The 24,306-nt window shown below is 43.1% G+C and overlaps 1 protein-coding gene across 1 annotated transcript in view; it reads left to right on the top strand.

The window, feature by feature from the left end:
- Positions 1–9,420: 9,420 nt before the first annotated feature.
- The window catches only part of faxcb (failed axon connections homolog, metaxin like GST domain containing b), an 80,633-nt gene continuing 65,747 nt past the window's right edge, over positions 9,421–24,306 (top strand). The window contains exons 1-2 of the mRNA XM_085997435.1: positions 9,421–9,864; positions 13,268–13,403. Coding sequence (XP_085853561.1) covers positions 9,605–9,864; positions 13,268–13,403 — 396 coding nt within the window. The 5' untranslated portion in view covers positions 9,421–9,604. The remainder of the gene's footprint in view (positions 9,865–13,267; positions 13,404–24,306) is intronic.

The following is a 24,306-nucleotide window of genomic DNA, read 5'->3' as shown; positions in this document are numbered from 1 at the left end:
GGAAATTACGTGGTCACTGGTGGGTGGGTGGATGGGTTGGGGCTATGAATCATATGGAGCAGACTCAATGGACCAGCTGGTCTTCACCTATCCGTCATTTTCACATTCGTAAAATAACCTATTTAAGATGTCACATGTTTGCATACTTGACTTCAGCAACCTTGCATAAGCCAAATATTTTCTTCCCCACTAGTTCCTAGGTTCCAGCCACAGGAGACACTGCCTTGATGCATTCTATCTACTCCCATCAATGCTGCTCTGCCTGTACTCTTTATTATGGGCTGGTCTGTCTTCCAAATAGAAACAATTTTCATTGCAGGACCTCCTGCAGCAAGACCTCCAAAGCCTGGGGTCATTAAGCTGCTGTTCAGCCTTTAAAAATGTCCACCTTTTAAGAGCTATTCATCCCGACCTTGTCGCACACACAGCTCTGCAGTTATTATGCACTAGGAAAATTAGCTAATTATGTTAAAGAACTGACCTTGTATTATCAGATGAGGTTAGATTCTATGGGTACAGGTCCAGCCGCTGCCTAATGTGCAGTATTCCCAACACCACTATGTTGGGACTACATTGGTAGCCCCTGGAAGGCAGGAGCCTTGGATCCCAGTTATGAACTTTAGGCAGCTTTCCAACCATCTCTTTTCCCCAAGGCCTGCCACTGCAACTCTTCACCCTTAAGACTGGCGCAATTCCCCAGTGAAGGCCGGAGGGCCAACTGCCCATATATGAATTGTCACTGGGCTGGAGATACAGCTGGGGTCAGCATGGTATCTCCAGTGTGAGCAGAAATTTTGCCCTGCTAGACATATGCCCCAATCGAGGTGGGCAGGGAGAGGGGCAGCACATAGCATAGGCTCAAAAGTTCAAAATGACCATTCTGCCCACTCCAAAAGATTTGTCATGTAGCATGGCTGACAGTCTTGGACCAACAACATGCTAATTGTTATAACCAGGCATCTGAGGCAATTGTTATGAAGAAACGTTCAAAAAACTAGGGCTTATTCACTGAGTCAGAAATGATTTGGGGGGAACTAATAGACGTTTTCAGGATGACAAAAGGCTTTGCGAAAGTGAATAGTGAAAGATTGTCTCCACTGGGAGGAAGTTGGAAGAATATTTTTCTCACAGCAGATTGGAACATGGAATGCTTTACCACAAGTGGCTATTGAGGTAGAGATTGTATTATTTAAAAAGGAATTGTGTAAATATTTGTAATGACAGAATATAAAAAGTAGGGTAAGGGCAGAGAAATGAGATGTGTGTAGATTGTTCCAGTTAAAGAGGTCGCACCAACACACGCCTCCTATGTTGTAATTTCTTGAGTTGCAAGAAGAATCCTTGAAGAACTGAACAACATATTAAATTTGTAACTCCAAGATGGAACCTGAATTTTATGCCACCCAAGCTCGGGTATCTACTGTTTAAACTGTCCCTACAATTGGCATGAGGCTCTGGATAGGGAATCAGAAAGAATTGTGAATGTTGTCCATTCTTGACTGATACTTCTTCTCAGATCTGGCATTAGGTGAGAGTAGTTCTGAGACTACACAGTAGAGGTTCTGTTTTCCCAATATGGAGTGCATACTCTCCCCTTAAGTCTAGAGAGTTCAGGTGTAGGTTGACGAGGCTTAGGGACCCCAAATTTGCACAGGGGTACTGCTGGTGTTTAACCAACTTAAACTGTGCAATTTACCAACACAGTTAGCTGGAACCACGCAGAAAGCCCCCAGTGTTAGGTCTGTGACAAATAGAAGCTGTTATGCCTTGTCTTGGTCTGGTAGCTGTCCCTTTAAATCAGATACAATACATGAGATTTTGAAAAGTCTTGGACTTCTACCATCCTTTACTGCCTTGATGGCTTTATTAACTTCAGTAATTGTGGAGATATCATCATGCTATTATGATGTGCCTGCTGTGTAATTCTATCATGAGCTTCATCCATAAGGATGGATGGTTTATTCAATAATTCTTCCAAAGTGTTTGCAGCACACCTCAACCACACAGTGACAAAGGTGCCACCATCTGCATTCTTTGGAGGTGCAATACTGGTATACTTGTGCACCTCCTGTAGCACATCATAGAACACTGTTTTGTACAACTGCATTTACTGCAGTTTTGTGGTGTACTATTTTTGCAGCAGGTGGAATTAGAGAGTAGGGTGTTGTGTGCCCTCTACTCTTCAAGCAATGTTCTGATCATTCTCAACAAAGCAAAAGCCAATTGTTTGGCTGTGACCTTGTACAATGCATCATGCAATGTCCTTCACTCACTCTGAGCATCACTGGAGGTAAGCTCTGTGATAATGGTACACCACAACTTCAGTTTGATACTTGGATCCTTCAAACATGTCACATCTAAGTGCATAATGGACTTTGAGAAAGTCCTATAACAATGTGATTGAATTGATAGAAGTAGCTAGGAGCATATGATATGGTAATTGGCCCAGCATTCTGGTCTGCACGTGGCTCTGGTCATTCTTATATCTGAAAATCACATTGCCAGTTATTGATGTCCTCAATCAGATACCAGTCCTTAGATTAAGGATGCATTCAGATTGTTTTATGCTTGTCTGACTGGTGGAAGACTGTGTTGGTGGTGAACAGTTGCATGGTGACTCAAATACAGTTTCATAAGAAGAAAACCATTGTTATTGACCTTCTTGGCATCAGTGGGGCTAATGACATCTGCTTAGGTGGTGGCATCTTTGCTAACTACACACACTGAAGTTGCTCATGTCTGCTGATGGTGTTGCAGTGATCACATTATCTAAATCAACTCAGTTTTATTCATCATTGTTGTGCATACACATTAATGATAGTTGCACAGTACTTCTGTTTCAGTGATAGTTTCACAGTCATCAAGAGTTCATTGATATCTTTTAGCAAATGATCCAACTTCGCAGTAATGTCTTTATAAATCTCAAATCTTGCACCAACCGTAGCAGTGCCTCATTTGCCTGGCTGCTGCAGAAGAGGTATAGCCAGTCTCATCATCTACCAATTGACCTTCACCAGGCAGCCTTGTCTTGCTCAGTGAAACATTACAACAGTGACTGTAATGATCAATAGCATGTCATTCTGGAGTGGTACACTAGATGGCGCCGTAGAGCTGTATAGAGCTGTATATTTAGTTGTATGTGTTTAAGACTACACTACCCACAATGCACCAGGCTACCCACAAGGCAGCAGTCAAGATGGAGGCCTCTACAGATACTGTACCTAGTCCACATGTGCTCAATAAAGTGTCTAGCAAAAGCTAGCTGTTCTTAATAAAAACGACTAGTTATTAATGAACATAACATGGTACCAGGATTGGTAAGATCTGCTGAATATTGTGCAATGCGACATGGAGAATTTGAAGCCACCAGAGCGTTTGAAACTCACAGGAAATGTTGACTACAATTGGCAGACTTTTAAACAACAATTTGAACTCTACATTGCTGCCATCGGGTACGGTACGAAGCCAGACGCAAGGAAAATAGTGTTGCTGCTCACGGTTGCAGGCCCACAGGCAATAGAGGTATTTAATACATTTGTATTTAATCCAGAGGAGAACAGAGAAAAATTAGACGATGTGCTAAAGAAGTTTGATACACATTGTTCTCCCAAAAAGAATGAAACCTATGAGAGGTACATCTTCTGTTCTCGGACACAGCAGCAAAATGAGACTTTTGATAGCTTTTTGACTGATCTGAAACTGAAAGCACAGACATGTAATTTCTCTGAGCTGAAAGCATCCATGATTCGTGATCAGATTGTGTTTGGTATTCATGATAAAAAAGTCAGGGAACGTCTGTTGAGAGAAACCGAACTAACATTGGAAATTGCTGTGAAAATATGCCAAGCTAGCAAGCTAGCTCAAAAGCATGCCAAGACTTTCAGTGAAATCAATGATGACGCAATTGCAGTAAGTGCTGCTGTCGGTGCTGTGTCCTACAAGGGGAAGAAACATGGGCAGAACAGAAGTGAAAAGCAATCGGAGGAAGGAATTTTTAATTGTAAACACTGTGGTTACAAACACCAGTTAAAACAATGTCCAGCGTTTGGAAAAATGTGCACAAAATGTCATGGAAAGAATCACTTTGCCAAACAATGCTTTTCAAAAGTAAAAACAAAGAAAGGGCAACAAGTCCAAGTTAATGTGATTGAGGACACTGATTTAAGTGAGACATTTTTTGTAGGAATGGTGCCATGTAACAATATAGAAAAGGATACAAAAAATGTGCAGCCCTCAGGAATAAACAATGCTGAACATAACGTCAATGCAGTAAAAGAGGACAAATGGATGATCCCACTGCAGGTAAATGGAGCATTAGTTACATTGAAACTAGACACTGGGGCAAAAGCAAACTTAATCAGTATGAGTGACATTAAAAACATGAAAGAAAAGCCCAAAATACAGAAAAAGTCAGTACTACTGAAGAGCTATAATGGACAGAAAATAGATAGCTTAGGTGTATGCAGACTTAAAGTGACAGTCAAAGACAAAGTGCATCATCTCATGTTTTCTGTTGTGGCTGAAGGACTTGGTTCACTACTGGGTGACAAAGCTTGTGAGGACTTAGAACTGGTCAAGAGAGTCTACCGTATAAACTGTGCCATAAGCAGACCAGATGACTCAGTGGATTCTGTAGTGAGTAATTTCCAGGATGTGTTCAAAGGATTTGGAGTTCTACCATTCACTTACAAGATCCAGCTAAAGGAGGATGCTCAGCCAGTGGTACATGCTCCATGAAGAGTGCATGACCGGCTCAAGAAAGAACTGGACAGAATGACCACACTAGGAGTCATCAGGAATGTCGAAGAGCCAACAGACTGGGTTAACTCCATGGTATGTGTAAAGAAAAAGAACAATGATCTAAGAATATGCATGGATCCAAAAGACTTAAATGCAAGCATAAAACGTGAACACTACCAGATTCCCAAGTGAGAAGAAATCACCAGTGAAATGTCAGGTGCCAGATACTTTATAAAGCTCGATGCCTCACAAGGATTTTGGCAACTAAAACTGGATGAAGAGAGCACCAAATACTGTACCTTCAACACACCATTTGGCAGGTATTGTTTCCTCAGAATGCCTTTCGGGATAATATCTGCATCTGAAATCTTTCATAGAGTGATGGAACACATAATTGAAGGTCTGGAAGGAGTTTGGGTCTATGTTGATGATATCATCATCTGGGGCTCCACACTGAAAGAACACAATGAGCGACTGACTAAAGTGCTACAGAGCATACGCCGGAATGGACTGAAGCTCAACAAAGCCAAGTGTCAGTTTGTCATCCAGGAAGTCACTTTCCTAGGAGATATTCTATCTGGTAAAGGAATAGAGCCAGATATGGAAAAAGTAAACGCCATACTCAAAATGCCCCGACCCACTGATAAAAAAGGAGTGCTATGCATCATGGGGATGATAAACTTCATTGGAAAGTACATTCCTAACTTGTCAGCCAAGACAACCTGTCTGCGAGACCTGCTACATAAAACAAATGAGTTCACATGGACAGAAAGACATGAACAAGAGTGGATGAATCTGAAAACAGCACTGACAACCACACCTGTAGTCACCTTCTTTGACCCAACAAAGAGAATCAAAGTGTCAACGGATGCATCAAAGGATGGCCTAGGCGCGGTCTTGCTACAAGCAGAGGGTGAAGATTGGAAGCCTGTTGCCTATGCCTCCAGGTCTATGACTGATACTGAGTGTCGATACGCCCAGATTGAAAAGGAATGTCTAGGCTTGGTAGTTGGATTAGAAAAGTTCCATGGCTACACATATGGACTTCCCACCTTCACAGCTGAGACAGACCACAGCCCACTGGTTGCCATCATTAAAAAAAATCTGAATGAGATGTCTCCAAGGATTCAACGACTCATGATGAAGCTGCAAAGATATGACTTTGAACTGATCTACACACCAGGCAAATACATAGTGTTAGCAGATGCACTATCCCGAGCACCCACAATGAGTCAAGTGAGCTCTGCTGAAGAAGACGTGGATGTTCATGTGAGTATGGTCACTGCTGCGCTGCCCGTGTCAGACACAAAATCAAAGCAAATAGCAGAAGAAACAGTAAAAGATACAGTGTTACAAACAGTAATAGAGAACATTCATCATGGTTGGCCAAAAGGTTCCTGTCCAAAATACTTTCACATAAGGTCAGAATTGAGTGTCGCAAGTGGACTATTACTAAAACAGAACAGAATAGTCATTCCACAGGCTCTACGTCAAGACATGCTCAAAAGGATTCATGAGGGACACCTCGGAATTGAAAAATGCAAAAGGAGAGCAAGAGACACTGTTTATTGGCCTGGCAAAAATAAGGACATTGAGAACATGATAGGCAAATGTGAGACATGTCAGAAACACCAAAACAAACAAACAAAGGAACCAATGATAGTAGCTGACTTACCAGCAGCACCATGGCAAAAGGTTGGTATGGACCTCTTTCATTTAAATGGTAAAGAATATCTAATAGTGATTGACTACTATTCTAACTATCCTGAGATGGCGCTGCTCTCAAGCACATCAGCAAGCAGTGTCATAATGCATGTGAAATCCATCTTCGCCAGACATGGAATTCCCAGGATTGCCATTAGCGCCAATGGTCCGTGCTTCAACTGTAAGGCGTGGCAACAGTTTGCAGCACAGTATGACTTTCAGCACATCACATCCAGTCCTTTGTATGCTCAGTCAAATGGTAAGGCAGAGAAAGGTGTTCAAGTTCTCAAGCAGCTACTGAAGAAAGCGACAGAAAGCAAGTCTGATCCTTATCTCGCCCTGCTGAGCTAACGAGCCTCACCTTTAGACTATGGTTCTTCACCTGCTGAACTACTAATGGGTCGCAAGTTACGCACCACGCTACCCTGCTGTGCAAAAGAACAGCAAAGTGAGGAACTGAGACAGAGACTTCAACTGTTAAAGCCGAAACAGAAATCATACTATGACAAGTCATCCAAAACTCTAAAACCATTGACAAGGGATGATGTTGTCAGGATTGAGGATCCAGATGCATGGAACAGGAAAGCTACAGTTCTTGAGGAAGTAGGACCAAGGTCATACACTGTTAGAACTGAGGAAGGACAGATTCTCAGGAGGAACCGCCATTCCCTCCTGAAAACACAAGAAACTATCCAAGAGCAGATTGATGACAATGCCGCAACTGAATCTTGTCATTCACCACCAGAACAATCTTATGAAAACACATCAGAATTACCCATGCTGAGAAGACCCACACGTGTAGTAAAAAAGCCTGATAGACTTAATCTTTGAGTACAAAGAAAAACTATATTGAAAATGTATTGACTGTTGTGAAAATGTTTATGTTTATAGAGCACCAACAAAAGTGTTACTGATATCATCTTTATCGTTTTTCTTGAAAGTTGATTGATATTGATTTTGTTAACCTCAAAGAAAGGGGGATGTAATGATCAATAACATGTCATTCTGGAGTGGTACACTAGATGGAGCCGTAGAGCTGTATAGAGCTGTATATTTAGTTGTATGTGTTTAAGACTACACTACCCATGATGCACCAGGCTACCCACAAGGCAGCAGTCAAGATGGAGGCCTCTACAGATACTGTACCTAGTCCACATGTGCTCAATAAAGTGTCTAGCAAAAGCTAGCTGTTCTTAATAAAAACGACTAGTTATTAATGAACATAACAGTGACTACACTTCAAAAAATACTTCACTGGCTGTGAAGTGCTTTGAGACATCCGGTGGTCGTGAAAGGCGCTGTATAAATACAAATCTTTCTTTCTTTCTAACAAACCAGCCCTCATGCTACTCATGCAGTTCTCCATTCTGGCCTTTCTGTGTATTGTTTGTCAAGGAGAGTTCAGATGTTTCATGCATCATGTTTTGTTTTTATTGCCTATTTTACACCTGCAGTGGCTGACCAGTCGCAGTTAGCTGGCCTGACTGTTAAGAGGCCAGCAATGCTTACACCACCTTTTCTAGTTCCTTCCCCATGTAAGTTGAGCAGTGTGAACCCTAAATAGGGATACTCAGTCATTCGGGATGGTGCTGCAGCCTCAGTCAGGGACCAGATTCCCTGACTGACTACATGCAGATCTACAGCTACGTGTCCCAATGTTACCATGCCTGGTGTTTCACCACTTACTCATCACTGCAGGCTTCTATCTCATCACCATCTCCTCCAACAAGGAAAAACCTGTATGGCAATGGATTTAAGTAAAAGTGGTTTGCACAGAACTATTTACACCCTCCCGTCACTCAGTTCAGGTCCTAGCAGTAAGCCACAGCAAGAAGATTGATAAACTTTGGAATGCGATCCCTGAGCATCAACAGGGAATCTCTGAGCACTGTTCACCTTACAGCACTGGACATTGCTCTAGCTAGAGTTTGTAGGTTCTCTATCACCATGGTTTTAATTTAGAGGCCTCTGTTCAGTATGGTGAGATTGTGTTTGGGTGGTGACCAGCTTTTTCCAAGCATAACTGCTATTGTCTCACCTCTGCCCTTTAAATTTCCCAGCATAGGTTCCACTACTGGTATCAAGGCTACCATTGTCATAACTCTTCATATCCTGGAGATATGCAAGGCGAGCATCTTCACCGCACCTAGGTAACAGTCAAGAAAGAGACTCCTTCCAAGACATTTGACTCACAATGATATGACAAAGTATTGAGCGCAATTATCAATGTATCATTAAAAGAAAAATTGCAAGGCTAATGGGAGAGTGGAACTAATTGGAAAACATCTTCACTCAGAGGGTTGTGAATTTTTGGTCATCACTCAGAGAGTTGTGAATCTTTGGAATTCTCTACCTCAAAGGGCTGTGGAAGCGGAGTTGTTGAGTATATTCAAGGCTGAGATGGATAGATTTTCGGACTCTAGAGGAATCAAGGGATCGGGTGGGAAAGTGTGGTTGCGGTTGAAGTTCAGCCATGATCTTATTGAATGGTGGAGCAGGCTCAAGGGGCCGTTTGGCCTACTCCTGCTCCTAATTCTTATGTTCTTGTGTTCTTATAGCTCCTTCAAAGAGCTGGCACAGGCACAATGGGCTGAATGGCCTCCTGCACTGCAAGATTCTATGATCATCTGACTTTCAGCATCAGACACTATACCTTCAGCCACTTATGGTAAGTAACCCTTGGCCCTTATAATCCCTCAACTGTAATTAATATTTGCAGTATAGAAGCTGGCGATGTATAGTTTGTGAGAAAGCTCAGATGTGCAAATGTGCTCAACATCAGGTGACGATTTACAAAGGGCTATAAATATGACATTCTGAAACTATTCCATTATAAATGTACTGTTGTGAGGATAGGCATTTTCAGGTTAATATGAGTATATGATTTAGGTGCGAATGCAATTTATATCTATTCGGAGAATCACTGTGACATGCAATGACATCACTGAGTAGCTGGAAAAAAAACAGGAAGACAAAGGCAGGCAGCAGGAGCAGTACCAATATGCTGCTTGTTTTGCACAGATACACGAGCGGCGTTCACATGTTTGCTTCTTCTGCAACTTATATCGGCATGACATCATTACAATTCCCCGATCATCTGCAATAGTTTCCTATTTAAAAAGCGCAATCACTTGGGGACGATCCAGTGGAATATCGAAGAATGTACTGGGGTGTTGGTTTTGCATCGTCCAGATCATGCGTGGTTGATCTAAGCAGGAATCAGAGCTTTTCCCTGGGACTGTGCGGTTCTGACGATCACTATTCCTTTTATGGATACATAATCACTTTTCCTTTGCAGGATTACTGTAACATCATGTCAGGGCTGGGAGCAGAGTCATGGTGGAAGAAAACGCTGTGCCTGACCGGGGGAGCCCTGCTCGCAGCTGCTGCATATCTCTTGCATGAATTGCTGGCAATCAGGTAACAGCTCACCGTCCATTCTTTGATACTGAAAACACAGACTGAGCACAAGGGCAGCTAATTGTAATTGACAAGTGATATTGCCTGTGAGTCAGGAGGATGGGATCGTGTAGATCGAATTGCAAATCCTTCAAAATGACAATACATAGAAGTGGGAAAAAATCCATCGAAAACGTATATTTTGTTAATTAAGAATGGCTTCAAATTGACCATAGGCCAGCTACTGTATCCTTCCCGTCGGTTGATATAAATTAGGTCAGGCACGGGCGCCTAGTTTTTTTATTAAGGTAGACATTCCTTAAATGCTAATTTTAATGTTTTAGTATGATTTAGTTTGCTCCCTAATCATCAATGCAGAATATTTTTTAAATCCCTTATGGAAATTAGGCATTTCCCAATATATTTCACTCTGTATTAGCAGACCCTGTTGATTTGTTTTAGTTTTGGGTTCTGGAAACGATTCACTTTACTGGCAGAATCAATCTTTTTCAATATTTCATAACCGAATAATTTAACTACACGCAGAGTCTAATATCACATATGTGTGTATGTATATATTAACACATGTACAGGTAGACTCAGTTATCCGTGCTTATACCTACTTTCTCCATAGGCCACAAGAATTAGTTAAATAAAAGATACACGTATAAACGCACAACTTAATTAACATAGTTCACATAATGTGGTGTGATATTCAGAAAAGTCTGTTTAAATGTGATCCAGTTGCAATAATACATTTAATAAGCGAATTATTCAAAAGTTATGAGGGAATTATTGCAGAATGTTTGTATTAGTATTTATCTATCATAACTTGGTTATTTTGACAAACACCACTGACAGAATATTATTCCATGTGTAAAAACAAACAGGAAAATGGAAGGAGTATGGATTCAGTGATTGCTGTGAGATGAAGTGCTCGGCTCCTATTTGGTCTCTAACCTCCAGAGAAGGAGGCTGTCAGTGCTTTTACGTGTGTCTATGCATTGGGGGAGTTGGGTCTTTTTGTTACCAGCGACTCCATATGCACACTATAGTCAAATTAACAATAGAACTGTCACCGCCAAGGGTAATCAGACGAGTTTTATACTACCTAGAAAAAGTGATACAAGTGTTTAACAAAACAAACAAAAACCATTACAAAAATGGTCTTGTGCTTTTTCTTGCTTTTTATTCTGTTTTACTTTCCTGGCACTGAGAGTTGTTCTGAGTGGCAGCTTGGAAGGAGGAAAATACATTTATAAACAATGTGAAAGTAATCTACACTTTCAGTGTACCAAATTCAGTTAAAAAATAACTTATTTTTTAAAAGTTGAAAACTACAATTAAAATAGAAACAATAATAATTTAAATCATTGCCAAAAATATAAGTAGAGTGTTTGTTCGCAAAAGGAACAGGAACGATGGAAAAAAAATCAGTAGTGACGTTTGGTTCAAGTTTTATGAATCATTTTGAGCCATAGAGTTCAAGTATTTTGAATAGGCTCTGCTGTATATCAATTACATAATTGCTATCAGGATGCATGTACACGTTATTTCATTCACATTATATATGTTTCAAATTTGTTGAAATAAAATCAACAATATTTAATCATGCTAATATTTACTGTTTAAAAAATAATATGCTGGACTGTTAAAGTTTACAAATTGTAAACAAATGCATTTTGTATTGCAGCTGCATTATTCCTATTGATTGTTGTGTGGATAATAACTGATAGTTTTATTGTTACCATTATCAAAGAAAGAAGTTGCATTTACATAGCACAAGCTCAGGGCATCAAAAGTGCTTCACCGCCACTTTTTGAAGTGTAGTCACTGGTATAAAGTAGGGAAGTACAAACGGTAGAACAATTGTAAGAGCAGTCATGGTGAAGTGAATGGAGTGGATGAGCATAACTGTAGAATTTAGCTTTCTACAAAAATTACATAAGGTAATATCAAAACACAGGGATGTAAGGGACCAGAGTGAATAACCTGTGGTTTAAGCTTAAGCAATGCATTGGTGGAGAGGGGGACACCTGGGGCCTCCTTGTAGTAATAAATAATAATACTGTATATGTATGATTCACATTTTCATGAATAAGGGTAGGGAACACCATCCTACAATGAGGAACATTTTAAAATACTGGGCTGGAATTTCCCTCCTCCTGCTGGACAGGTCTTCTGCCCACTGCCCAACCCCACTGTAGCTACACCAGAAAGAGCCTTGTGCGAGAGCCAAATAGGGACATTGTAAGACATGCAGAGGAGAGGAGAGATTGAAGGAAGGAGAGGCAAACAGAATGATAGAGAAACAGTTGAACACAAAAAAGGGATACAGACACCACAAAAAGAAAAATGTGTAACTAACAATGTAATTGTTCACATTTATCTTGCAATCATGTAAACAAGTGTCTTTTAAACAAGGTTCCCTTCACATAGTCATAAATTAAACAAGGGCCCTGCACACGAGATTTTGTATTGGAACTGTTATGTATCTCCCTCTAGTAGGAATACATCCTCCGATTTTTGGCCATGTTACTGAGACAATAACAAATCACAGGCCCCTTTTTTCAATTTTGTGCAGTACACAAAGGAGATTGTTCTTTAACATCAAATATATGGAAAAATATGGAACTGAGACACCTCTGTCCAACACAATCCTCTGTTAGAGCATTCCTCATTTGCAAATATTTGCATAGATCATATGATAAAAGTTGACCTTTGTAATTAAATTGTTCAAAGAATCTAAATGCTGATTAACATAGAAATTCTAGATTTGCCATTCTTTAAAGTTCGTTCACACTGGGTCATTATAGTTGAGCCAGTTGGCTCTTCCAGAACAGAGGAAGCTCTCCCTAGTGAACTTTTTGAAAGATCTGAGGGCTTTCACTCAAACCTTGGTGTTTCTGTACCACAGGAAGCACAATCATGGAATATCGCAAGTATAGTGGGTACAGCAGTGCTACCTTCCATTCCAGCTACCCAGCCACCCCATGATGAATGTCAGTTGGGGTCATTGTGAGAGCTTTCTTCTGTGTATAGCACATAATATAGGTGTCACTTGGGAGCCCAAAGTGATTTATGGATAATATCTGACAGCGGGTTCTGTCTGAGCCCAGATTATTGGAATGGTTGGAAGTAAAATATTAAAAATTTAGTTTACCTCGGGGTCAAAAATCCACAGTTTTTGATGAGATAGGGGCACAATGTGGGCATATCTCAATTTTGAGGGCCCCTTCATTGTGAGTGATAGCGGTGAGGTAGAGTCCAGTTACCAGGCCGATTTCCATGCCTTCTGCACCACTGATCTTAACTCTCCATTAAACAGTCATACACATTAATAATTCATAATTTATCTGTAAATGTATTAAAATGTTAACACCAGTATTCTTTCAGCAAGTAACTTGTGTTTTTTTTCTTTCAGAAAGGAGCAAAAACTTGATTCAAAAGATGCAATAATTCTGCATCAGTTCTCACGACCTGAGTGTGAGGTACCTAGTCTGTCTCCTTTTTGCTTGAAGATGGAAACATATCTTCGAATGGCAGACTTGCCATACCAGGTTGCTAAAATCTCTGCTACTGTGTATTATTACTGTTCGCAGTATGTATAATGTTGCCTGCTGAGCTTTGCCAAACCAGCACAGTTAAAGACATTTTATGGCACATTTCAGTAGTTGATCTTTCTCTTGATGGCCTCCTAAACCAGCTTAAGGTAGTGGATGGAAGAGTTATTCCACGCCTGTTTGAGTTGACAGTTTCAGCATTCCAACATAACCCTTGAACATAAAATCCCAGAGCCATTTCTGTTGCCTAACACCCAGCATGAGTCTGTTGTTGACAGTAACAACTACAGCTTTTATATTAGCAAAGCATTTGGCCATATAAAGTAGCAGCAGAAATAAGAAACATTCAAGAAGCAATTTAAAAAAATTGCCATGCATTCTTGTTCATTTTTTAAAAAAAGTCTTAATTTTGTAATTGAATTTATTCTGCATTACATTTTAATTTAAAGAAGTTGAAGCTCCTAGGCAAAGTAATATGAATGTATGAATATATATTTATAATATATATGTAATGCACACTAGCCAGTGGATGTGTACCAGGTATTTTAGGATTCATAGTTTAATGCCCCAGTTATACTGCACTATGTAGGACAATATTTTTAGGAGCAGTGTGAGCCAAATCTCTGCACATTTATAGTTAAGTGGATGCTTAGAGCTCTACTCAACATTGATCAAAATACCCTTCATTGTCTGAAAAAATAAGGCAACATATATATTTATTATCTGTCAAAAATATTACATTTGCAACCGCCTCCTAGAAACCTGCAATCCTAGATATCCTCCCCTTTTCAGGAGCTCTGTTGACCTTTTCATTGAGAAATGGTGAAAGGTCAAGATCTGTAGTGCATGACACTGCCAAGGTTGAAAAGAGTGAAACAGAAGACGAGCTAATTCAGGGAGTACGTGACTAGGTTTTGAAAATCTGGAATGGAAAGACAGGAAGGTAAGACATTCCATGGTTTTGCAGTCCTAGCAAAGAATGAATTAGAGTAGGAGAGACTGTCTTGATTTAAACACAGTTAGATTGCAAAGAGGAAGTATTGAGTGTAGTATGAAACTTAACTGGACCAGCCACATAAATACTATGGCAACAAGAACAGGTCAGAGGCTGGGTATTTTGCAGTGAGTGTCTCACCTCCTGATTCCCCAAACCCTTTCCACCATCTACAAGGCACAAGTAAGGAGTGTGATGGAATACTCTCCACTTGCCTGGATGAGCGCAGCTCCAACAACACTCAAGAAGCTCGGCATCATCCAGGACAAAGCAGCCCGCTTGATTGGCACCCCATCCACCACCTTAAACATTCACTCCCTCCACCACCGGTGCACCATGGCTGCAGTGTGTACCATCTACAAGATGCACTGCAGCAACTCACCAAGGCTTCTTTGGCAGCACCTGCCAAACCCGTGACCTCTTCCACCTAGAAGGACAAGGGCAGCAGGTGCATGGGAACACCACCACCTCCAAGTTCCCCTCCAAGTCACACACCATCCTGACTTAGAAGTATATCGCCGATCTTTCATCGTCGCTGGGCCAAAATCCTGGAACTCCCTACCTAACAGCACTGTGGGAGTACCTTCACCACGCGGACTGCAGCGGTTCAAGAAGACAGCTCACCACCACCTTCTCAAGGGCAATTAGGGATGGGCAATAAATGCTGGCCTTGCCAGCGATGCCCACATCCCATGAATGAATTAAAAAAATGGTTCCCTGCCTCAGCTACTGTCTTCCTCCTTTTCAATACTGCCATGTTCCCTTCCTAAAAAAAACCCGCAACCTCCTGTCCTTGCAAACTACTGCCCCATCTCCCTTAGTATTAGGCAGGCCTACCAACCTTCTCATATTTAATGGCAGTCTCGCATGGCAGATTGCAATCTCCCACATGAGGATCAGGTCTCCTGCTCAGATTCATTGTGGTCTGTACTCATGTCTGCTTTTTTCTCTAGGTAGTGAATGGAGGGAAATGTAACCTATAATTCTCTCCTGAGAATCTTATGTAGGTCCCGATAATTTATTTAAACTGGTTCGCTCATAAAAAAGCAACCTTTCTGGCTGTCATATAAATTGATCCTTTTCTCTGCCCCCCACCCATATCAAATGTTAAATTTGCATCAAGGGAGGTGGTGCAGAAATGATTCCCGTTGTCCATCTTCCAGTGCTTCTCTCCCAGTTCTTGTACCCGCCACACTCTTTCTACAATACGAGAGTCATTTCCCCACTTCACACTCCTTGCTGGCCAGTACTGAACATTGGAAATTCAGGCACCCGGATTTCTGATACAAGGTACTGGCAGGTGAGGCTTTCTTCCGGTTGTGCAATGTTGGAAGATTGCTCTTGCTTGTTAACACAGCATACAGTTTGAAGAAAAGTCTGAGCCAGTTATATCCATGGACAGGAACTCTGTGCTCCGATGTGATCATTGAAAACTTGCAGTAATTAAACAGAATTTTTTTTTTCTAAGGTAGGGCAGATGTGGTCTGAAAAATTTCATGTGAATGCGTTAACACGTTTGTCACTAACATCTTGCACAGCATAATTTTAAACCAATTATTGGTACGTAAGCATAATGTTCTTTGCTTGCTACTGAAATCCCTTCAATATCCTGGGTGGCACAAATGCTGGCAGCTGGCAGTTCAGTTGCCAACATAGAAATAGTTGTGATACTCTGTGGACAATTCAAATGTCCCAATCCCATTAGAGACACGGAAGAGTAGAGACCGGGGTATGTTAGGGAAATCCATCAGGTAATGATTCCCCCAAACCTCATGGCCTCTAAACGGAGGACCATGCTAGTTTCATCCGACACAGTTACTGAACATCTGGAGTCAATAATGTGATGGTGGACTTTGGTGCCTGTCACCTATATTATTAGGCAGGGAAGCCTGAAGTTTCCCAGGAGACCAACGTTTCTTGCATGCCACAATGTCACTTGCTATCATGAAGAGTACTGAGAGCCTGTGTAGAAACTGTGTGTATGGTTCATTAAGGCCCTGAGAAAAATTTAAAGTAGGGAGTCTCCTCATAATGCAACTGGAACGCCAAAACTGTGCTCCACCTGCACAACGTACATTTGGTATGGGCACTGAAGCGGAGGTAATTAGGAAGGCTAATGGAATGTTGGCCTTTATTGCAAGGGGTATGGAGTATAAAAGTAGGGAAGTTTTGATGCAACTTTACAGGGCGCTGGTGAGACCGCACCTGGAGTACTGCATACAGTTTTGGTCTCCATATTTAAGGAAGGATATACTTGCATTGGAGGCAGTGCAGAGAAGGTTCACTAGGTTGATTCCTGGGATGAAGCGGTGGACGTATGATGAAAGGTTGAGCAGGTTGGGCCTATACTCATTGGAGTTTAGAAGAATGAGAGGTGATCTTATTGAAACATAAGATTCTGAGGGGGATTGACAGGGTAAATGCTGAGTGGATGTTTCCCCTAGTGGGGGTATCTAGAACTAGGGGGCATAGTTTCAGAATAAGGGGTCGCCCATTTAAGATGGAGATGAGGAGGAATTTCTTCTCTCAGAGGGTCGTGAATCTTTGGAATTCTCTACCCCAGAGAGCAGTGGAGGCGGAGTCATTGAATATATTCAAGGTGGGGATTGACAGACATTTGAACTACAAGGGAGTCAAGGGGTATGGGGAGAGAGTGGGAAAGTGGTGTTGAGGCCAAGATTGGATCAGCCATGATCTTATTGAATGGCAGAGCAGGCTCGAGGGGCCGATTGGCCTACTCCTGCTCCTGTTTTTTATGTTCTTATGAGGCCCTAACAAATACATTAAAAAAAGTCTGTGCTTGGCCATTCCCTGTACCCCCTATGCCCCTCCCTTAGGCAGCTTCACCTTCTGTCCCCCCCCACTCTCCCCCCAGAAAATACCGCCAGCGTTTGATAGACAGCAAACAACTCTTGGCTGGCTGCTGACGCCTGAAATGCCAACGTGTCAGAAGTTACACACCAGGTGTGCCATAAAGTGATTTTACTGGGCTCAACTTGCATTTTGAGGTGAGTGACGTAAGAAAACTACTAGGCACTTGGTCTGAGTAATAAACAAGGCTTTAATCAACTGTTTTTCAACATGGAGATCTAGTTGTGTCCTTCACTAGTTCCTGTTAAAGAATGTCCTGAGCAAGCTGGGCCCATGCCCGAGTATTTATACTCTCCCTGGACAGCGCCACCAGCAGGCTGCCCAGTATTATTTCATAAGTCATTTCCACATGAATGACAAGATTCATGTCACTGAGCCCAACTGTTTCACGCATAGCCACGTGGAAAGCTTGAACAGCGCCAGCCTCAGCTCCAGTCCCAGTGGTACCGCGCAGGGGCCACATTATTGGCACCATGGTGTTGAGAAACCATTGGACATTTTAAGAGTGCTTCTCAGTTCTAATTTGGCAGCCAGATTATTCAGATGAGCTGTAAAGATTTTTGTAAAAACTTTGGAGCTGTAATGCCAAAGTATAATAAGCTGAGGCACACTCATGGGGGGTCTGATGCGCTATCAATTACTCATAAAAGACCGAGAGTTAGAAGAGTAACTAAAGGCTTTTATTAACAACAGAATGGAGGTCTGCCTCGAGTGGTCGACAGGCCCAGGATACAAAGGGCTGGGGAGCAGTCACCTTTATACTAGGACCTGTGGGAGGAGTCAGCCGAGGCATGTCCAGGCATGTACACAGTGGAATACAAACAGGACAAACAGGAATACAAACAGTGGTTTACCACAGGGTCTTTGTCTTTTATCAGTATAAAACAGCTTAAAGTTTCAAGTGTTATCAGAATTAGTAATTTCTGGAACACTTTTAGGAGTAGAGGAACCAGTTCAAAGGTAATCTTTTTCAGTAACGGTCATCAGAGAAACTATTTGGGGAAAGAGCTTGACTCCAAATCTTAATAAAAACACAAATAACATTGCAAAGATAAAAACAGAAACATTTCCCTCAAAATAAAATGTAATTCAATTCTATCCACATTAAAAAAAATCAGAATTACATGTTAATTCTGAAAGCATAGTTGGATGACATATAGCTAGTTTTAGTAATCCTACATGTGTAAAGTATGATGGAAAGCCATCAGGGATTAGACGAGATTGTGCTTTCCTAACTGAAGGCCACAATATCCATTCCTGATTGTTTTATGCAATTCTTGTGCCTTACTCCACTTTGTGTTACTGGTGCAGAGCTTTGCCCGTCAGCAGTGCAATTTTGTTAAATCGGCCCTTTGATTTGGAGCACAGTGACAGCAATGCCAAGTGAAAGGAATTATATAGCCAACCAGTCAGGGACAGCTCAGTTGTCAAGGTTACCCTTATGCACTGCACTATAATAACTAGATATGTGGAAAGGAAAAAGGAATACATTAGCAGCAGCTGATTGCTTAAAGGTTTTTCATCTGATGCCTTGTAGAATCCGGAAGGTAAAGGCAAATAGCACAGGCATCCTATGATGCCATTTGAAAATACAGAAATTCCTGATTGTTTTGAGTTCAAGAACATTTCCTCATCCAACAACCTTTGCTTCTTTAAACAATCATCAAAAAAGTCCTTTGTTCCACTAAGGAGATTTCTTCTGTGTTATCTGCAGCATAAGGGATGAATGCTAAGGAGGCAGTGGTGTGTGATAAAGCAGCGTGTTGGCGTACTGACTTGTTATGCTGTACAGTAGTGGGACGTGGGTTTGTTCTTGCATTTCTTCACATAGTGAGATGCTAATCGTGCCAGGGCTGTTGGTGCTGCTGCATTTAGCAAAAGTGAAGTGCTTACTCCAGCAGGAGGGAGAGAAAACCGGAAGATGAGTCACCTTGGGCTATTCTCTCTTAAGCCTACTGGTTCAACTGGTATTGGGAGAGGCCTGGCAGAAGGAATTGTGCATGGCACTCAAAGGGTGTCAGGAAAGCTTTCTGCTGCTTTATCAAATTCCTTCTGAAGATGTCCTTCCCTCAAGTTCACTAGCTCCATTCTCCAGGGTGTGAAGGTCTGTGCAGGTGATGCGTTTGATGGAATTTGCTGTGATTGGCCAGGGTCCATGGTGCCACTTGCCCAGATCCCCGATCATCTTGGAAAGGACCTATTTTTCACACACAGCAAAGTCCCAGAAACAGCAAATGAAAGAGTTGACAGATAACCTCTTTTTGTTGGTGTTTGTTGAGGATGAATGCTGGCGAGGGCATGATGAGAAATGCCTGCTTTTCTTCAAATAATGCCATGGGATCTTTTGTATCCACCTGATCAGGTCAGGCAAGGTGGAGAGCAATCATAACCTTCTATTACTACAATGTACTAAATATGTTTTGTATGAACAATGACCTCCCCTGCATATTGACTTATAGCACTTAAAAACTTTACCATGAATGCCCATGAGTCCAAAGGGCGGCCCCAGCTTCACTTTCATCCTTATATCCTTAGGCGCATGGGAACACCACCACCTCCAAGTTCCCCTCCAAGTCACACACCATCCTGACTTAGAAGTATATCGCTGATCCTTCATCGTCGCTGGGTCAAAATCCTGGAACTCCCTCCCTAACAGCACTGTGGGAGTACCTTCACTACATGGATGCAGCGGTTCAAGAAGGAGGCTCACCACCACCTTCTCAAGGGCAACTAGGGATGGGCAATAAATGCTGGCCTTGCCAGCGATGCCCAGATCCCATGAACGAATAAAAACAAAATATACATTCAGCCCATCTAATGTCTCTGAATATTACATGTACCTGTCATCACACTCACTATGGGCTGCATAATGACATCATAAGAACATTCTCACTTCTATTAGTCTTTTAGCAGGAGTAGACAGCAGTACGAGATCACACACAGGAAGCTGAGACTTCAGACCACTAATGCTGCATGAGGACGAACCCCTAGAAATTCTGAGAAGGTAGGCCATATGTTAGAGATGGGGAAGTAGGAGGGCCACTGCCAGCTTAGGGTTTATTACCAACCTCTGCTGCTTCCTTTCCACGCTGAGGCCCTTCACTATATTATTTCTTCTCTCTGTGAAAGAAGAAAGACTTGCATTTATATAGTGCCTTTCACGATCTCAGGGTGTCCAAAAGCGCTTTACAACCAACTTTTGAAACGTTGTAACCAATATTCCCCGTAATTTTTTTTGGGAGGGGGCTGCGTGGCCCATTGACAGTTTTGTGCATGTGCAAAATTTAACATCGAGAAAGCAGGTCCTGGGCTGCGCATCTTAGAGGGAACGCTGGTAGTAACTGTTGTAATGTAGGAAACATGGCAGTGAATTTGTGCACAGCAAGGTCTCACAAGCAGCAATGAGGTAATGATCAGATAATCTCTGTTTTTTGGTGTTGGTTGAGAGATAAACATTGGCCAGGGACTCCAGGGAAGACTTCCCTGCTCTTCTTCAAATAGTGCCATGGGACCTTTTACCTCCACCTGAGAGGGAAGATGGGGCATTCGAAAGACGGCACCTCTAACAGCGCAGCACTCCCTCATTGGAGCGTCAGCCTAAATTTTGTGTTCAAGTCTTTAGAGTGGGACTTGAACCCACAACCTTCTGACTCACAGGTGAGAGTGCTACCAACTGAGCCATGGCTGACACCTCATTTCATCAAGATACTTTGCCACCCGTCTTCCTCTTCCCTTTGTCGAGCTGTGCTACAGGAAAGCGAACCAGGCTATGCGAGCACTTATCAGCATGCACCATCACTCACTCTCTATCACCCAGACACAAGCTCAGATACATTCATCCCAGGGGATTCAGAGAATGAGCTTGAGGGGACTGAACTGAGTGAGACAAACACCACCAATAAGCAGGAACAGGCGATGGTGGTACAGGAGGAAGAGGAATGAGCTGTCCAGAGGGGGTTAGCTTGCGCTAACCTTGGCTGTTGAGACTGGGAACCCGGACCTTATGAGACCCTATTTATTATAAAGGTGCTCTCTGAGCATCAACACTTGGGCAGGCATTTGAATCCTTGACAAAGAGTTCTGGGCACTGAATCTCAGGAGGGATCTATTGGCTTTGGAGGGGGTGCAGCGCAGATTCACCAGAATTATGGGGACAGGTTGCATAGACTAGGCTTGTATTTGCTTGAGTATAGAAGATTAAGGGGTGATCTAAGTGAGGTGTTTAAGATGATTAAATGATTTGACAGGGTAGATGGAGAGAGACTATTTCCTCTTGTGGGAGAGTCCAGAACAAGGGGGCTTAATATTAAAATGAGGGCTAGGCCGTTCAGGGGTGATGTCAGGAAGCAATTCTTCACACATAGGATAGTGGAAATCTGGAACTCTCTCCCTCAAATAGCGAAATTGAAAACTGGATAGAATTTTGTTGGGTATTCAGGGATTTGGAGCAAAGGTGGGTAAATGGAGTTGAGGTACAGATCAGCCATGACTTAATAGAATGACGGAACAGGCTCGAGGGGCTGAATGGCCTACACCTGTTCCTATGAGTCTAGTACAGTTTGGTTGGAGAAGTCTACGGCCTAGAAATTCACTATGGCCCCGCCAGCTGCCGAGCGCCCAAAAGTTAGCGCTGGGCGGGAAGCCTATAGCGATCGTCAGATATTCATTGTTAGCGCCCCAATTCGGAAGCGGGCACTATACCAGGGTGTGCCCGCCTCCGCTTGGTGCGCTGACACTGAATATCAGCGCTCTTGGCGCCGCTGCGCCAGGCGCTGCGCAGCGGCAGGCTGCGGTACTGCAGGCCTCCTCCTTCTCTTAAGGGGGAGCTGCCTGCAACGGGGAGATCGCCGCTGGATAGTGCCGGCAAATGAGCCCGGCACCACGGAGAAGTGCCGGGTTCGCAGAAAGCAGCCGGCAATGCCGTGGGGGGGGGGGGGGGTGGGGGGTGGAGGAGGCTGGGGAAGGAGGTGCGGGCAGGCGGCCGCCGCAAAAGCGGCCGGCCGCACCTTCCGCTTTAAAGCGCCCCACTAAGGCAGCAGGACGGCCCCGTTTTCTGGTCGCTGTTTGCGGCCGCTTCGGAGGAGGCGGCCGCAACTAAATATGGGGATCGGCGCGGTTTCGGGGCGGGACCGGGGCACTGCACACACCGATGATGTCATCGGTGCCGGCGCAGCGCTAACGGCTACCGCCGCCAATACCGCTGCGCTGAATATCTGCGCAAACTCATTTTTGGCGCAAAATCACCCTTTAGGCGTTAACTGGGTGCAAAGCTGGCAGTGCCTTAATGAATTTCTAGGCCTACTAGTTGGATGTGTGGATGGTTTCTTATCACTGCAGTCTATCATAGTGTGTGTGGCACTCCAGGGATATCTGTAGTGAAGCCCCCATGCTAAGAGCAGTCACTGGCTCTCCTACAGATGCTTTGAGTGCTGCCATAGAGGCCGACAGGTCCAGAGTGGAATGGGCTCTCTGTTCCAGCTTCGCCAGACTTGGAGATGAGCTAGAGCAAACCATAAAGCAGGGATTCACTGATCAGGTCACACTGATCAATGACCATGGTAAGACAGTTCCCAGTAAGGTGGACATGGCTAGAATGGGCATGGCTGATGGTGCCGGCACATCTGGCCTCACTTGCCAACCCCCCTCTGATGCTTTTAAAGGTGCCAGAAAGCATACAGGCCCGAGCTACCCCTGCAGTAGCAGAATTGGTGCAGCTTGCATTCAACTGCCAGGAGGTGAAAGTCATCTCAATCCAAAAAGGCTCAATTGCACACAGAGCAACAAACCATCTTATCTACTTCTGGCTTTGAGGCAACAACTAGATGAAGCAAATGCTAGGGTCAAGCATACAAATGCGACATACAGTCACTAAGGTGAAGCACGGTAGAAGCAAACATCAGGCAAAAAAAAATGTATTTGCAATCAAACTGTCTGTGGAGAATCTTCTTGGAAAGATTTGTGAACATGTTCCAGCAAGTGGCAGGAATGGAAGATTTATGAACTGCTAAATTTGAAAATTTAGGGCACTATAGGTGAAGGGATATTTGTGGCAAGGGAAAAAAGTAGACCGATTGTTAAGGCAATGAACACATTTCAAGTTAAGAGAAGGTGTTCTCTCTGAGAGTTTACCAAATGGCTCTCACAGTGGCACCAGATTCTTCTCCACAGCAACAACTTGCATTTCTATAGCGCCGTTAATGTAGTAAAATGTCCCAAAGTGCTTCACAGGAGCATTATCAGATAAAATTTGACACTGAGCCACATAAAGAGATACTAGGACAGGTGACCAAAAGTGTCTTAAAGGAGGAGAGAGAGGTAGAGAGGGACTTCCAGAGCTTAGGACCTAAGCAGCTGAAGGCACGGCCGTCAATGGTTGGGCGATTGAAATTGGGAATGCACAAGAAGCCAGAATTGGAGGAACGCAGAGATCTCAGAGGGCTGTAGGACTGGAAGCGGATACAGAGATAGAGAGGTGCAAGGCCATGGAGGGATGTGAATACTAGGATTAGCATTTTAAATTCAAGGTGTTGCCAAACCAGGAGCCAATGTAGGCCAGGGAGCACAGGAGGGATGGGTGAATGGGACTTGGTGCGAGTTAGGATACAGGCAGCAGAGTTTCTTAATGATCTGAAGATTACAGAGGATGGAAGGTGGGCGGCTGGAAGTTGTGTGTTCAGGAGTTTGGTGGGAACAGGGTCAAGGGAGCAGGGGAGCATTTGAATAGGTGATTTAGGGTTAGGGTTAGGGTATGGATGAGGGTTTCAGCAGCAGGTAGGCTGAGGCAAGGGCAGAGATGGGCGATATTAGGGAGGTGGAAGTAGGCAGTCTTAGTGATGAGACGATATGGGGTCGAAGTTTCCAGCTCAGGGTCAAATAGGACGCCAAGGTTGCAAACGGTCTGGTTCTGTCTTAGACAGTGATCATGGAGGAGGATGGAGTTGGTGGATAGGGAATGGAGTTTGTGGTGGGGTCCAAAGACAATGGCTTCGGTCTTCCCAGTATTTAATTGGAGGAAATTTCTGCTTAACCAACACT

Source organism: Somniosus microcephalus, chromosome 9 (assembly GCF_052327205.1).
Source record: "Somniosus microcephalus isolate GS21.2 chromosome 9, FLI_Smic_1.0, whole genome shotgun sequence".
Lineage (NCBI taxonomy): Eukaryota > Metazoa > Chordata > Chondrichthyes > Squaliformes > Somniosidae > Somniosus > Somniosus microcephalus.
The sequence above is the reverse complement of the archived record's forward strand: the minus strand, read 5'-3'. Positions and strand labels throughout refer to the sequence as shown.